Source organism: Pseudophryne corroboree, chromosome 2, assembly GCF_028390025.1.
Source record: "Pseudophryne corroboree isolate aPseCor3 chromosome 2, aPseCor3.hap2, whole genome shotgun sequence".
NCBI classification, from domain to species: domain Eukaryota; kingdom Metazoa; phylum Chordata; class Amphibia; order Anura; family Myobatrachidae; genus Pseudophryne; species Pseudophryne corroboree.
The window spans coordinates 570,222,797-570,240,035 of record NC_086445.1 but is presented as its reverse complement, the minus strand read 5'-3'; the positions used below and the strand labels follow the sequence as shown (position 1 = coordinate 570,240,035).

The 17,239-nt window shown below is 47.7% G+C and overlaps 1 protein-coding gene across 6 annotated transcripts in view; it reads left to right on the top strand.

Annotated features, from left to right (window-relative positions):
• The window catches only part of THRAP3 (thyroid hormone receptor associated protein 3), a 171,361-nt gene that overhangs the window by 145,019 nt on the left and 9,103 nt on the right, over positions 1–17,239 (top strand). For all 6 annotated transcript variants that reach the window (XM_063954402.1, XM_063954400.1, XM_063954399.1 and 3 more), the window contains one exon: positions 13,017–13,218. In XM_063954402.1, coding sequence (XP_063810472.1) covers positions 13,017–13,218 — 202 coding nt within the window. The remainder of the gene's footprint in view (positions 1–13,016; positions 13,219–17,239) is intronic.

Sequence of the window (17,239 nt, the reverse complement as noted above, 5' to 3'; positions counted from 1 at the left end):
CGCCAGAGGTTAGGGTGCGTTGGGAAACACCCCCTAGGGTGGATAAAGCGCTCACGCTTGTAAGGGCTCTACCTTCGCCTGAGATGGCCGCCCTTAAGGATCCTGCTGATAGAAAGCAGGAGGGTATCCTGGTGTTATACTGCGACCTGTGTTATACTGCGACCAGCAATCGCCTCAGCCTGGATGTGCAGTGCTGGGTTGGCGTGGTCGGATTCCCTGACTGAAAATATTGATACCCTAGATAGGGACAGAATATTTTTGCCTATAGAGCATTTAAAAGATGCATTTCTATATATGCGTGATGCACAGCGGAATATTTGCCGACTGGCATCAAGTCTAAGCGCGTTGTCCATTTCTACCAGTAGAGGGTTATGGACACGTCAGTGGTCAGGTGATGCGTATTCCAAACGGCATTTGGAAGTATTGCTTTATTAAGGGGAGGAGTTATTTGGGGTCGGTCTTTCAGACCTGGTGGCCACGGCAACAGCTGGGAATTCCACGTTTGTACCCCAGGTCGCCTCTCAACATGAGAAGACGCCGTATTATCAGGCGCAGTCTTTTCGTGGACAAGCGGGCAAAAGGTTCCTCATTTCTGCCCCGTGACAGAGGGAGAGGAAAAAGGCTGCAGAAATCAGCCAGTTCCCAGGAACAGAAACCCTCTCCCGCCTCTGCCAAGCCCTCAGTATGACGCTGGGGCTTTACAAGCAGAATCAGGCACGGTGGGGGGCCCGTCTCAATGAATTTCAGCGCGCAGTGGGCTCACTCGCAAGTAGACCCCTGGATCCTTCGGGTGATATCTCAGGGGTACAAATTAGAATTCGAGACGTCTCCCCCTCGCCGTTTCCTAAAGTCGGCTTTACCGATGTCTCCTTCTGACAGGGAGACAGTTTTGGAAGCCATTCACAAGCTGTATTCCAAGCAGGTGATAATCAAGATACCCCTCCTGCAACAGGGAACGGGGTATTATTCCACACTGTTGTGGTACCGAAGCCGGACGGCTCGGTGAGACCGATTCTAAATCTAAAATCTTTGAACACTTACATACAGAGGTTCAAATTCAAGATTGAGTCACTCAGAGCAGTGATTGCAAACCAGGAAGAAGGGGACTACATGATGTCTCGGGACATCAAGGATGCTTACCTTCATGTCAAAATTTACCCTTCTCACCAAGGGTACCTCAGGTTTATGGTACAGAACTGTCACTATCAGTTCAGACGCTGCCGTATGGATGGTCCACGGCACCCCGGGTCTTTACCAAGGTAATGGCCGAAATGATGATATTCCTTCGAAGGAAGGGAATTTTAGTTATCCCTTACTTGGACAATTCCCTGATAAGGGTAAGATCCAGGGAACAGTTGGAGGTCGGTGTAGCACAATCTCAGGTAGTGTTGCGGCAGCACGATTGGATTCTCAATATTCCAAAATCGCACCTGGTTCCGACGACGTGTCTTCTGTTCCTAGGGATGATCCTGGACACAGTCCAGAAAAAGGTGTTTCTCCCGGAGGAGAAAGCCAGGGAGTTATCCGAGCTAGTCAGGAACCTCCTAAAACCGAGCCAAGTCTCAGTGCATCAATGCACAAGGGTTCTGGGTAAAATGGTGGCTTCCTACGAAGCAATCCCATTCGGCAGATTCCACGCAAGAACTTTCCAGTGGGACCTGCTGGACAAATGGTCCGGGTCGCATCTTCAGATGCATCAGCGGATAACCCTGTCACCAAGGACAAAAGGGTGTCCCTCCTGTGGTGGTTGCAGAGTGCTCATCTTCTAGAGGGTCGCAGATTAGGCATTCAGGACTGGGTCCTGGTGACCACGGATGCCAGCCTGCGAGGCTGGGGAGCAGTCACACAGGGAAGGAATATCCAGGGCTTATGGTCAAGCCTGGAGACATCATTTCACATAAATATCCTGAAGCTAAGGGACATTTACAATGCTCTAAGCTTAGCAAGACCTCTGCTTCAAGGTCAGCCGGTGTTGATCCAGTCGGACAACATCACGGCAGTCACCCACGTAAACAGACAGGGTGGCACAAGAAGCAGGAGGGCAATGGCAGAAGCTGCAAGGATTCTTCGCTGGGCGGAAAATCATGTGATAGCACTGTCAGCAGTATTCATTCCGGTAGTGGACAACTGGGAAGCAGACTTCCTCAGCACAACCTCCACCCGGGAGAGTGGGGACTTCACCCAGAAGTCTTCCACATGATTAAAAACTCGACAGGTATTGCGCCAGGTCCAGGGACCCTCAGGCAATAAGCTGTAGACGCTCTGGTAACACCGTGGGTGTACCAGTCAGGGTATGTGTTGCCTCCTCTGCCTCTCATACCCAAGGTACTGAGATTGATAAGATGGAGAGGAGTAAGCACTATATTCGTGGTTCCGGATTGGCCAAGAAGGACTTGGCAACCGGAACTTCAAGAGATGCTCACGGAGGATCCGTGGCCTCTACCTCTAAGAAGGGACCTGCTCCAGCAAGGACCCTGTCTGTTCCAAGACTTACCGCTGCTGCGTTTGACGGCATGGCGGTTGAATGCCGGATCCTGAAGGAAAAAAGGTATTCCGGATGAAGTCATCCCTATCCTGATCAAAGCCAGGAAGGATGTAACCGCAAAAACATTATCACCGCAATTGGCGAAAATATGTTGCGTGGTGCGAGGCCAGTAAGGCCCGATGGAGGAAATTCAACTGGGTCGATTCCTACATTTCCTGCAAACAGGAGTGTCTATGGGCCTGAAATTGGGGTCCATTAAGGTTCAAATTTCGGCCCTGTCAATTTTCTTCCAAAAAGAACTAGCTTCAGTCCCTGAAGTTCAGACGTTTGTAAAAGGGGTACTGCATATACAGCCTCCTTTTGTGCCTCCAGTGGCACTTTGGGATCTCAATGTAGTTTTGGGTTCCAAAAGTCACATTGGTTTGAACCACTTAAATCTGTGGAGTTAAAATATCTCACATGAAAAGTGGTCATGCTGTTGGCCCTGGCCTGAGCCAGGCGCGTGTCAGAATTGGCGGCTTTATCCTGAAAAAGCCCTTATCTGATTTTCCATTCGGACAGGGCGGAATTGAGGACTCGTCCTCAGTTTCTCCCCAAGGTGGTTTCAGCGTTTCACCTGAACCAACCTATTTGTGGTGCCTGCGGCTACTAGGGACTTGGAGGCCTCCAAGTTGCTAGACGTCGTCAGTGCCCTGAAAATATATGTTTCCAGGACGGCTGGAGTCAGGAAATCTGACTCGCTGTTTATCCTGTATGCACCCAACAAGCTGGGTGCTCCTGCTTCTAAGCAGACTATTGCTCGTTGGATTTGTAGTACAATTCAGCTTGCACATTCTGTGGCAGGCCTGCCACAGCCAAAAATCTGTAAATGCCCACTCCACAAGGAAGGTGGGCTCATCTTGGGCGGCTGCCCGAGGGGTCTCGGCTTTACAACTTTGCCGAGCAGCTACTTGGTCAGGAGCAAATACGTTTGTAAAATTCTACAAAATTGATATCCTGGCTGAGGAGGACCTGGAGTTCTCTCATTTGGTGCTGCAGAGTCATCCGCACTCTCCCGCCCGTTTGGGAGCTTTGGTATAATCCCCATGGTCCTTACGGAGTCCCCAGCATCCACTTAGGACGTTAGAGAAAATAAGAATTTACTTACCGATAATTCTATTTCTCATAGTCCGTAGTGGATGCTGGGCGCCCATCCCAAGTGCGGATTGTCTGCAATACTTGTACATAGTTATTGTTACAAAAATCGGGTTATTATTGTTGTGAGCCATCTTTCAGAGGCTCCTCTGTTATCATGCTGTTAACTGGGTTCAGATCACAGGTTATACGGTGTGATTGGTGTGGCTGGTATGAGTCTTACCCGGGATTCAAAATCCTTCCTTATTGTGTACGCTCGTCCGGGCACAGTATCCTAACTGAGGCTTGGAGGAGGGTCATAGGGGGAGGAGCCAGTGCACACCAGATAGTCCTAAAGCTTTCTTTAGATGTGCCCAGTCTCCTGCGGAGCCGCTATTCCCCATGGTCCTTACGGAGTCCCCAGCATCCACTACGGACTATGAGAAATAGAATTATCGGTAAGTAAATTCTTATTTTCGGTATGCTGTCTGGGCAACAGCATACCTGCATTGTGGGAGTTAGAGGGGGTACGGTCACCAGCTTTACAAGGTTCAGAGTCGCTTCCCTGCTGCAGGACCACCGTCCTGAGGGGGGTGGTGGATCAGCGGGCCACTGCGCCTTGTCTGTCGCCGCACACCCCTAACGCTGCCTGAAGGTGACATCGGTGGTGAGTACAAACCGGATGCCCCGCTGGGGGGGGGGGGTCCCCCGGTTCAAAGTGCGGCTGACCACGCTCAAAAGGAGACTTGCCAGTATAAAAAATGTATGCAACTCCGACACCGTAGGAGGGGGCGGAGCTACCTCAGAGCGGGACCTGGGGCATTTTGGCGCCTTCCTCTGCTAACTGTAGCACAGACAGCACACACAGCGCTTCCTGATCCTCAGACATGCTGGATATCTGGTACAGTGTGTAGCAAAGGGGGAGAGCCGCTTGTGAACACTATTTAAATCCTATCTAGGATAGAAATTTAGTCTCCTCCCCCTCTCCCTCTCCCCCTCTCCCCCTCTCTCTCATACAGTAGGGCAGGCTTACATTATAGCTGTGTTATTGTGCTTACTGTGAATATGGGTAAACACAAGCTGTGCAGTGTATGTCACACTAGATTCTGTCCCTTATCTAATGACACTGTTTCCTGTGACAATGCAGTCAATCTTCACAAATCAGTGAAGGGGCTGAGGGGAGATTGTCCAGAGCCCCACTGGTTAGGGTCTCTTAAAACGATGTCAGATATGTCATCCCAGCTCACTGCTAATGTGCAGAAAACTCAGCTAACACAACAAGCTGTTGCAGGTTTAGCTGCTAGGACAGATGCACAACCCCCTCCCCTCTCATGCAGGTCCTCAGAAGCGTGGTTTACCTGCTATTCTATGTGATTCAAATGATGATATACAGGATGATGGGGATGACCTGGACCCCATTAGTGGGGATCCCGATGCAGCTCAGGGGGATTGAACCCCTCATTTTGGCTGTAAGGGATGTGTTAAAGCTCCCTCTAGAGGACGCTGCATCACAGCAGTCATTTTTCTTTGTACAAAACAAGCCTAATGTCACTTTCCCTGATTCTACAGAGTTAGATTACTTATTCAAACAGGCCTGGAAAAATCCAGACAATAAATTACAAGTGACCAAAAAGTTTTTGCCCACTTTCCCATTTGCTCCTGAAGGTAGAAAACTTTGGGAAGAACCCCCTGGGGTGGTTGTCTCAGTCTCTGACCTGTCTAAAAAGCAGTGCTGCCTGCCCCGGGCTCTTTTACTATGAAGGATCCTGGGGATAGGACGATAGAGACTACCCTAAAATCTATATACACAGCAGCCGGTATATCACAAAGACCGGTCATTGTGGATTGCTGGATGACCCATGCTATTCATTCTTGGGCCACTCAGATGCAGGAGGGGGCCTCTCAGGGGGATATGCCGTTAGTTACTATGGTAACCCTCCTGAAGCACATTCAGGACACTACCCGTGTCCTCTGTGATTCGCTCAAGAAGATGGGGAACATTAATGCTTGAACTTCTGCCATGGCAAAGTTGTGTAGAAACCCTCCCCTTTTCTGGGGAATGGCTTTTTTGGGGCGCATTGGATACCTGGATTTCAAAAGTCACGGCTAGGAAATCCCACGTTTCTCCCTTCCTATCCAGGGCCGTTTGTCCAGTCCTTTCGGTCTCACAGATTTCGATCTAAGGCCAGCGATGCCTCCAATGCGGCTAGAGGCACCAGAGGTAAGTCCAGCAAACCTGCAAGTACCAGTTCTCCGGAACAGTCCACCGGTTCTGCTTCCACTAAGGCCTCTGCATGACTGTGCCCACCCACCCAGGTGGGATCTCGAGGTGGGAGCTCGACTGCGTCACTTCAGCCGCTTCTGGTAAATTCCTGCCAGGATGCCTGGGTCAGAGATCTCGTTTCTCAGGGCTACAGGGTGGCGTTCGACAGTACTCCCCCCCCCCCCCCCCCCCCTCCTCAACGATTTTTCAACTTAAGCTTGCCAGCTTTGGAGGATATGCAAGTTACGTTACAACAGGCAGTCCAAAAGTTGGTTCAGTCCTACGTCATTGTTCCAGTACCACTACCGCAACACGGCTTGGGGTTTTACTCAAATCTGTTTGTGGTGCCGAAACCGGATGGTTCGGTCAGACCCATTTTGAATCGCAAATCCTTGAATCCTTACTTGAAGGTGTTCAAGTTCAAAATGGAATCCCTGCGAGCAGTGATGATTGCGGGCCTGGAAGAACGGGAATTTATGGTCTCCTTGGATATCAAGGACATTTGTCTCCATATTCCGATTTGGCCGCCTCATCAGGCGTACGTAAGGTTTACCCTACTTGGACAATCACTTCCAATTCCAGGTGCTACCCTTCGGATGGTCCTCCCGCCCTGAGGATATTCACGAAGGTGATGGCGGAGATGATGTTCTAACTGGGTCCAGGGGGTCAATGTGGTCCCTTATCTGGACGATCTTCTAATAAAAGCACATTCCAGGGAACTTTTGTTGCTCCATATCGACTGCACCATCCATCTTCTATCATACCATGGGTGGATCTTCAACTTGCAGAAGTCCCACCTGGAGCCAACTCAGAGGCTCCCCTTCCTGGGGATGTTACTGGATACTGTGGCCCAGAAGGTGTTTCTACCAGAGGACAAGGTGAGAACACTTCAGGAGATGATCCGCATGGTGCTCCAGCCTCCTCGAATGTCCATCCATCTCTGCATAAGATTGTTAGGAAAAATGGTTGCCTCATACAAGGCGATCCATTATGGGAGGTTCCATGCCTGAACATTTCAATTGGATCTCCTGAGGAAGTTGTCCGGGTTGCATCTCCAGATGCACCGGGTGATTCAGCTGTCAACTCAGGCCAGGATTTCCCTCTTGTGGTGGCTACAGTCCTCCAATCTCCTAGAAGTCCGGAGTTTCGGGATTCAGAATTGGACCCTCCTCACGACGGGTGCAAGTCTACGGGGATGGGGAGATGTCACCCAAGGGGTGCAGTTCCAGGGCAGGTGGTCAACCCACGAGGCCCTCCTTCCAGTCAACATTCTGGTACTTCGGGCGATCTACAATGCTCTGCTTCAGGCCTTTCCTCTGCTCAAAGGTCACGCGATCCAGGTACAGTCGGACAACGCCACGACTGTGGCGTTCATCAATCGACAAGGAGGGACAAAGTAGAGCCTGCATGCGAGAGGTGTCAAAAATACTCCTCTCGGCGGACAGAAATGCAAGAGCAATGTCAGCAATCTTCATTCCGGGTGTGGACAACTGGGAGGTGGACTTCCTGAGTCGACACGATCTCCACCCGGGGGAGTGGGGGCTCCACCATTTGGTGTTCCAGCAGATCATCGACCGGTGGGGTTGCCCACAAATAGACATGATGGCTTCTCGGCTCAACAAGAAACTTCCCTGGTATTGCTCACGAACCAGGGACCCTCAGGGCATTGGACGCACTGGCGTCATCTTGGCCATACCGGCTAGTCTACCCGTTTCCTCCAATTCCATTGCTCCCAAGGGTGCCAAAGCGAATCAGGAATCAAAGTGTCCAGGGTATGCGGATCTTCTGGACATGTCCATCGAAGACTCTTGGCCTTTACCACTACGAAGAGAACTTCAACGAGGGCCGTTCGTCTACACAGACTTACGGCGACTTCGTTTGATGGCATGAAGGTTGAGTGGAATATCCTAGCTCACAAGGGCACCCTGGGATTTGGATGTAGTGTTGGCATTTCTACAGTCCTCCTGGTTTGAACCTCTGATGATGGTAGAAGATAAGTACCTAACGCGAAAGTGCTGTTACTGGCCCTGGCTTCTGCTCAACGTGTTTCAGAATTGGGGGCCTTATCGTGTAAAAGTCCATACTTGGTCTTTTACGAGGACAGAGCGGAGCTCTGGACTAGACAGCAGTTCCTGCCTCCGCGTTTCATCTGAATCAACCTATTGTGGTTCCATCCAGTTCTGACGCTTCTGTTGGTCATCTCTAAAATGGCTTTAAAGGGAGAAGTCATAATCATGGTAGACTTTAATTTACCTGATGTAAATTGGGAGGGGTCCTTTGCAAGTTCAGCTACAAGTGGCAAATTTCTAAATTCCTTACAGGGAGCATCCCTCAAGCAAATGGCGAGGGAGCCCACTCGGAAAGACTCAATATTAGTTTTAATTCTTACAAATGGTGACAGGATATCAGACATATATGTGGGTGAGCTCCTGGGATCCAGTGATCATCAAGCAGTATGGTTTAGTATAAAGACAGGATCCAACTCCTATCACATAAAAACAAAGGTATTGGATTTTAGAAATGCTGACTTTGCAAAAATGGGGAGATGTTTAAGTGATAAATTGGCGGACTGGAGGAACTTGGAAGGGGTGCAGGAGAGGTTGGAAAAACTGAAAAGTGCAATACTAAGGGCAACAGACCTTTGTATCAAAAGGGTTAGGAAAAGCACCAGGAAAAGGAAGCCAGTGTGGTTCACAAAAGAAGTATCAACTAGGGTGAAAGCAAAAAAGATGGATTTTAGGAAATACAAACAGACTCAAAATAATAATGAAAAAGAGGTGTATCTTGACAGATGGAAGGATGCTAAGAAAGTGATCAGACATGCAGAAGCGGAGGAGAAAATGGCCCAGTCAGCAGATAAAGGGGGCAAAACTTTTTTTAAGTATATAAATGAAAGGAAAAAATCAAATGGAGGAATGATAAGACTTAAGACAGAGAGTGAGAATTTGGTGGAGGGAGACAAGGCAATAGCAGATCACCTAAATAATTATTTTTGCTCAGTATTTACTACAGAAGGAGAAGGGAAGGGGCCACAGTTAAGTTGCAAGGACATTCATAAAAATAAGGTAGATGAAAGTAAATTTACAGAGGAGAAGGTCTTAACTAAACTTTCAGAACTAAAAGTGGATAAATCAATGGGGCCAGGTGGGATTCACCCAAGGATGCTAAAAGATGTGCTGGTGGCACGATTAACAGAATTATTTAACCAGTCACTAAATACAGGTGCCATTCCAGAGGACTGGAAAAGAGCAAATGTAGTTCCACTGTACAAAAGTGGAAGCAAGTAACTACAGACCAGTAAGCCTTACATCAGTAGTAGGGAAAGTAATGGAAAAACTATTAAGAGAAAGAGTTGTGGAATATCTTAAATCAAACAACTTACAGGATCCAAAACAGCATGGATTTACTGGTGGGAGATCATGCCAAACAAATCTTATTGACTTTTTTTGACTCTGTGAAAATAATAGATCAAGGGGGAGCTGTAGATGTAGCATATCTAGACTTTAGTAAGGCATTTGACACTGTCCCACATCGCAGAATGCCAAATAAACTTGAAAGTGTGGGGTGGATTATAAAATAGTTAAATGGATAAGAACCTGGTTGCAGGATAGGAAACACAGTTGTAGTAAATGGAGTGCAATCTATGGAGGGAAATGTTTCCAGTGGAGTACCCCAGGGACCTGTACTCGGACCAGTTCTCTTTAATATCTTTGTTGGGGACATTGCAAATGGTATTGAAGGGAAGTATGCCTTTTTGCAGATGATACAAAGATAGGGGTAAAACAAATGATTGATGACCTAGCTAGGCTTGAAAAATGGTCAAGAACATGGCAACTACAGTTTAATGCTAAAAAATGCAAAATCATGCACTTGGGTCTCAAAAACCCAAAGGCTAAATATAGTATCAAGGGTACTATAATGGAAACTACTTAGGAGGAAAGGGATTTAGGAGTCACTATTTCAGGTGACTTAAAGGCAGGAAAGCAATGCAACAAAGCAATGAGAAAGGCAAATCAGATGCTTGGTTGCATAGGGAGAGGAATCAGTAGCAGGAAAAGAGAAGTAATAATGCCACTGTATAGGTCATTAGTGCAGCCTAATCTGGAATACTGTATCCAGTTCTGGAGACCATATCTCCAGAAGTATATAAATACATTAGAGAGTGTACAAAGAAGGGCAACTAAAATGGTGCATGGCCTACATCACAAAACTTACCCGGAAAGGCTAAAAGATGTTAACATATGTATAGTATGGAGGAGAGAAGGGAAAGGTGAGACATGATAGAAACTTTCAAATATACCAAAGGTTTTAACAAAGTTCAGGAGGGAAACATTCTTCAAAGGAAGAGAAGTATTAGAACTCAAGGACATACACTGAAACTGGAGGGGGGGAGGTTCAGGGGAAATTTAAGGAAAAATTACTTCACAGAAAGGGTAGTGGATAAGTGGAATAGCCTCCCATCAGAGGTGGTAGAGGCTAAGACTGTAGAGCAATTTAAACATGCTTTGGATAGGCATGAATATCCTTACAAAGAATTAAGGTTCAAAAAGGGTTGAGATTACCTAAAGCAGTGATTTTCAACCTTTTTCAATTCGGGGCACGCCAAACAAAATTCTAAAATTGCCAAGGTACACCATCAGTACTCCACGAACCAAAACGCCCCCCCCCAAAACACACACTTTGGCCCACATGGGGAATTAAAACACACATTGGTCCCCACAGTAATGAAACAAATGCACTGGCTCCCACAGTAATTACACATATTGTCCCCCCACATTAATTGCACATATTGTCCTCCCCCACAGTAATTGCACATATTGTCCCCCCCCACAGTAATTGCACATATTGTCCCCCCCACAGTAATTGCACATATTGTCCCCCCCCACAGTAATTGCACATATTGTCCCCCCCCACAGTAATTGCACATATTGTCCCCCCCCCACAGTAATTGCACATATTGTCCCCCCCACAGTAATTGCACATATTGTCCCCTCCACAGTAATTGCACATATTGTCCCCCCACATTAATTGCACATATTGTCCCCCCCCACAGTAATTGCACATATTGTCCCCCCAACAGTAATTGCACATATTGTCCCCCCCACAGTAATTGCACATATTGTCCCCCCCACAGTAATTGCACATATTGTCCCCCCACATTAATTGCACATATTGCCTTCCACACACAGTAATTACACATATATACACACACACACACACACACACACACACACACACACACACACACACACACACACACACACACACACAGTAATTACACACATGGGCCCCCCACAGTAATTATACATATTGTTCCCCCCAGCAATTACACACATTGGCCTTCCACACACACAGTAATTACACATATACATACACACACACAGTAATTACACACATGGGCCCCCCACAGTGATTACACATATTGGCCCCCACGTTAATTCCTCACACATACACTGTAAGTAGGTTTCAATATTACTTTTTCCTTTGCCTCTCCCTCCCTCAGCGTCAGCCGGCAGGAGTTAAAGAGGCCGTGAGCAGTCAGGAGCAGCAGGGAGTAGTACTTGGCTGGCGGCTAGCGGCTAGCGGCTGGCTGCGCGGCCGGCCAGCCAGCCGGGCTTGCAGCGGGCGGCCACGTGATGTGTCATGGTGCGTTGCCAGGCGTGCTGACGGGCAGCGCATCTCTGGCGGCACATGTAACAGCTACTGGCGGCACACCAGTGTGCCGCGGCACAGTGGTTGAAAACCACTGACCTAAAGGATAAAAAAAAAAAAAGGGGGGGGGGCAGACTAGATGGGCCAAGTGGTTCTTATCTGCTGTCAAATTCTATGTTATGTTTCTATGTTATGTTTCTATGTTTCTGCTCCTCATTGGTTGCTGTGTGTGCCTTGAAGATCTATGTCAAGCGCACGGCTCGGGTCAGAAAAAGTGAGGACTAGGATTGTGGAGACTCTCCTTGTGTCTATTATTCCATCTCTGACCAAGGAGTTTACTGCCACACCCGTTGGTAACCCTTTAGGGTTTTGCTGTTGCCCTTAGCAACAGCATTTCGGGTTCTCTACGTATTAAATCACAACATCTCGCTTCTTTCCATCTGAGCATTCCTAATACTAGGGAGACACCCAGTTTCTTAGCCTTTGGGCTTCTCTGTTCACTTTGTGTTTATTTTGTTACCCTATCACCTTCTATGTATGTAATGTCATATTCCCCAGTCTGTCTGTGAGTTCATTTGTTTTGCATCCCTCTCCGTTCAGACACCAGTACATTCTTGCTGGCACTGGTGTGCATAACACCCTGGCCCAAGAGGATACCCAGTTTGGGCAGGCGGTGCTGCAGCAGTCTCCGCACGTTCTGGAAGATTTGGTCTGTCCCCATCGTACTAGATTCCCCCAATATCCCTTCTGGATGGTAGAGAAAATAGGATATTTATACCTACCGGTAAATCCTTTTCTCGTAGTCCATAAGGGATATTGGGTGCCCGCCTCAGTGTGTGGACTTTTCTGCAGGTTCTTGTTCTATAGATCAGCTGTTGCTGCTGTTATCAGCCATTGTTGTATGTTGATGGTGTGCTGGTGTGTAAATCTCACCACCTTTTCTGTTATGTTCATTCTCTCATATATGTCCTTTCTCCTTCAGGCACGTTTTTGCCTATGGGAGGGGGCATAGAGGGGAGGAGCCAGCACACCCAGTTGAAGAAATTTAAAGTGCACTGGCTCCTTTGGACCCCGTCTATACCCCATCGTACTTATGGACTACGAGAAAAGTATTTACCGGTAGGTATTCAAATCCTATTTTTGATCATTTGTTTATGTACTCTGTAATGGCTGCTGTGTATCCCTTGCGCGCCATATAAATAAAATATAATACATCATAAATAACTTTGTTAGCTAATTAATAGATAATGTTATGTACCTCTACATCATGCTATCTGGTGACACACTATTGAGAAGGAGGCAGAAAAGCTACAGAGACAACATTTACCATTTTAGATTGCAACAAAATTTGCCAAACTATGTCTATAAAAAATGGATAACAGCAATGCTCTTATGTGTATGCTTAAGTATAAATGATCCACCTTTTTTGCTTGAGTTATAATAGCTAGCAAACACTTCAGCATCAAGTCTTGTCATCAGTAACGATTCTTTTCTGTGATACAGGAAGCACAGGAAAGTGCGCGAGCGTTCTCGTTCCTCTTCTTCCTCTTCACATTCCTCCCATTCCTTGCGGGTTCCAGCGTCTGAAGATTTCCCTCCAGAGAGTGAGGACAAGGATGAGAATGGTGGAAGCTTGGATAAGGCACGTTCAGGAAGCAAGGATTTCCAAGGAACCAGTGATCGAGGCCGAGGACGGGGAACTTTTGTAAGATAGCTTTCTGGGGAGCGAAGTAAAGTGGTTACACTTGGTTTTATAAATGATTGCTCTGTTATTGTGTAGCCATGGGTTACTACTGCAAAAATTAGGTTTTTCATTATTGGTTGGAAGTCCTCGATGACAAAATTGCAGCACCACTATGAGAGGCTAACAGAACCTGTTTGTTTTAAATCATCCCATTATTGTTAAAAATGCTCTATAAAAATGTCTCGCTTTTACCATTAAAAATTGTTAAATCTAGCTACTGTGCTTTGTTATCCAAGTAAGTGAAATATGTTGTGTAGTGTTTTTTGTTTTGTTTCCCCCCCCCCCATAAACACATGGTTCTCTAAAAATGTTTGTGTGAGTAAAACCTTGTATACTGTTGTGGTTATTCTTTGTATGCAAGTTGTTTTTCACTGTCTGTTTTTACTAGTTACCCAATTTTTGTCAGTTCTTGATTTGCGCTGCTTGCATATAAAACAGATCATGTGGAAAAGCACACACTGGGGTTTCATATAGGAGGATAAATCTGGAAATAATCCATGTACACCTTTATAATGAATCCACAGAAAATACTTCAATTTAATTTTGTAAAGTAGCCAACCTATCACACTAAATGATAGTACCCCCGTATGTGTTGATGACATGCTGCCACTAGATAATAGCACTGTGCATATGCTTGTGTCATAATGCGGTATATTGGGCGCGTTTTAGTCCTTCCCAAACTCCTGACTCTTTGTATTTCTGTGTTGTAGCGAATTCTTGTCTGGTGATGACCCAACAATGAGGCATCTCATTTGAAAGCAGGAACTTTAACTATTTTAAACAAGGGTCACCCTGGGATGTAGTTAATATCCCAGCGGTCCGAATACAGATGCTGGGATCCTGACCGCCGAGAATGACAACAGCGGCGCCAGGGCTATTCCCACTGGATGTCCACAACACCAGAGCCCGCAAGGGGCTTTCTAGCACTTTCCCCGCTGCCGGCATTCTGGCAGCTGGTATCCCAGATGCCAGGATTCCCTACCCAACCCGTCACCCTAGTATAGGTGCCAGGATGGGAGAGATGATGCACATTGGTGCCCTCTCCCACACCCTGACTGCATATTTTCATGCATGTGCCGAGTGCTGTCATTCTCAGTGACGACATTACATACAGCTGGGATCATGTAATTCTCCAACTGCTAAATCCCAGCAGTAAAAAATGGTGGAGCTTAAAACTATGGGGGTCATTCCGACCCGATAGCAGCGTGCTTTTGCTCGCACAGCTGCGACCGGGTCACTACTGCGCATGCGCGGGGGCAGTAATGCGCACGTGCGTCGGGGCAACGACGAAGGGAACGAAGAAAGCGAACGCAGCGGCGATCGCTTGAAGATAGACACTGTGGGCATTCCTGGGCGGCAACACAGCGTTCGGACCCATTTTCTGGGAGTGGTAAGAAAAACGCAGGCGTGTCCAGGGCGGGTGTTTGACGTCAGAGCCAGGACCGAACAGGTTGAAAACTTTGCAGCTGGTAAGTAGGTCTAGACCTACTTAGAAACTGCACAATTTCTCTAACGTCCTAGTGGATGCTGGGCCTCCGTCAGGACCATGGGGAATAGCGGGCTCCGCAGGAGACAGGGCACATCTAAATAAAGCTTTTAGGATAACATGGTGCGTACTGGCTCCTCCCCCTATGACCCTCCTCCAAGCCTCAGTTAGGTTTTTGTGCCCGTCCGAGAAGGGTGCAATCTAGGTGGCTCTCCTAAAGAGCTGCTTAGAAAAAGTTTTTTTAGGTTTAAATCTCAGTGAATCCTGCTGGCAACAGGATCACTGCATCGAGGGACTTAGGGGAGAGATTTCCAACTCACCTGCGTGCAGGATGGATTGGAGTCTTAGGCTACTGGACACTTAGCTCCAGAGGGAGTCGGAACACAGGTCCTCCTGGGGTTCGTCCCGGAGCCGCGCCGCCGATCCCCCTTACAGACGCTGAAGACGGAGGTCCGGAAAGCAGGCGGCAGAAGACTCCTCAGTCTTCATGAAGGTAGCGCACAGCACTGCAGCTGTGCGCCATTGTTGCTACACGTCTCACTGATTCAGTCACGGAGGGTGCAGGGCGCTGCTGGGGGCGCCCTGGGCAGCAATATTAAATACCTTTAGTGGCAAAATAAATACATCACATATAGCCATTAAGGCTATATGTATGTATTTAACCCAGGCCAGTTTTCTTAAAACCTGGGAGAAAAGCCCGCCGAAAAAGGGGCGGAGCTTATTCTCCTCAGCACTCCGCGCCATTTTCCTGCTCAGCTCCGCTGGTGAGGAAGGCTCCCAGGACTCTCCCCTGCACTGCACTACAGAAACAGGGTAACAAAGAGAAGGGGGGCATAATTTGGCGATATTGATATATTAAAAGCGCTTATATCAAAAACAACACCTTCTAGGGTTGTTTATATACATTTATAGCGCTTTTGGTGTGTGCTGGCAAACTCTCCCTCTGTCTCCCCAAAGGGCTAAGAGGGTCCTGTCTTCGATTAGAGCATTCCCTGTGTGGCTGCTGTGTGTCGGTACGTGTGTGTCGACATGTATGAGGACGATGTTGGTGTGGAGGCAGAGCAATTGCCGGTAATGGTGATGTCACCCCCTAGGGAGTCGACACCGGAATGGATGGCTTTAGTTATGGAATTACGTGATAATGTTAGCACATTACAAAAGTCAGTTGACGAAATGAGACGGCCGGAAAACCAGTTAGTACCGGCTCAGGCGTCTCAGACACCGTCAGGGGCTGTAAAACGTCCCTTACCTCAGTCAGTCGACACGGGTACCGACACAGATGAATCTAGTGTCGACGGTGAAGAAACAAACGTATTTTCCAATAGGGCCACACGTTATATGATCACGGCAATGAAGGAGGCTTTGCAGATCTCTGATACTGCTGGTACCTCAAAAAGGGGTATTATGTGGGGGGTGAAAAAACTACCTGTAGCTTTTCCAGAATCAGAGGAATTGAATGACGTGTGTGACGAAGCGTGGGTTAACCCCGATAGAAAACTGCTAATTTCCAAGAAGTTATTGGCATTATACCCTTTCCCACCAGAGGTTAGGGCGCGCTGGGAAACACCCCCTAGGGTGGATAAGGCGCTCACACGTTTATCAAAGCAAGTGGCGTTGCCGTCTCCTGATACGGCCGCCCTCAAGGATCCAGCAGATAGGAGGCTGGAAACTACACTGAAGAGTATATACACACATACTGGTGTTATACTGCGACCGGCAGTAGCCTCAGCCTGGATGTGCAGTGCTGGGGTAGTGTGGTTGGATTCTCTGACTGAAAATATTGATACCCTGGATAGGGACAGTATTTTATTGACTCTAGAGCAATTAAAGGATGCTTTTCTTTATATGCGAGATGCTCAGAGGGATATTTGTACTCTAGCATCAAGAGTAAGCGCGATGTCCATATCTGCCAGAAGAAGTTTATGGACGCGACAGTGGTCAGGTGATGCGGATTCCAAAAGGCATATGGAAGTATTGCCATATAAAGGAGAGGAATTATTTGGGGTCGGTCTTTCGGACCTGGTGGCCACGGCAACTGCCGGCAAATCCACTTTTTTACCTCAGACCCCCTCCCAACAGAAAAAGACACCGTCTTTTCAGCCGCAGTCCTTTCGCTCCTATAAAAACAAGCGACCAAAAGGACAGTCTTATCTGCCGCGAGGCAGAGGAAAGGGTAAGAGAGGGCAGCAAGCAGCCCCTGCCCAGGACCAGAAGCCCGCCCCGGGTTCTACAAAGCCATCAGCATGACGCTGGGGCTTTACAAGCGGACTCAGGAGCGGTGGGGGGTCGACTCAAGATTTTCAGCAATCAGTGGGCTCGCTCACAAGTGGACCCGTGGATCCTGCAGATAATATCTCAGGGTTACATGTTGGAGTTCGAAAGGTCTCCCCCTCGCCGGTTCCTAAAGTCTGCTTTACCAACGTCTCCCTCAGAAAGGACGTCGGTTTTGGAAGCCATTCACAAGCTGTTTTCTCAGCAGGTGATAGTCAAGGTACC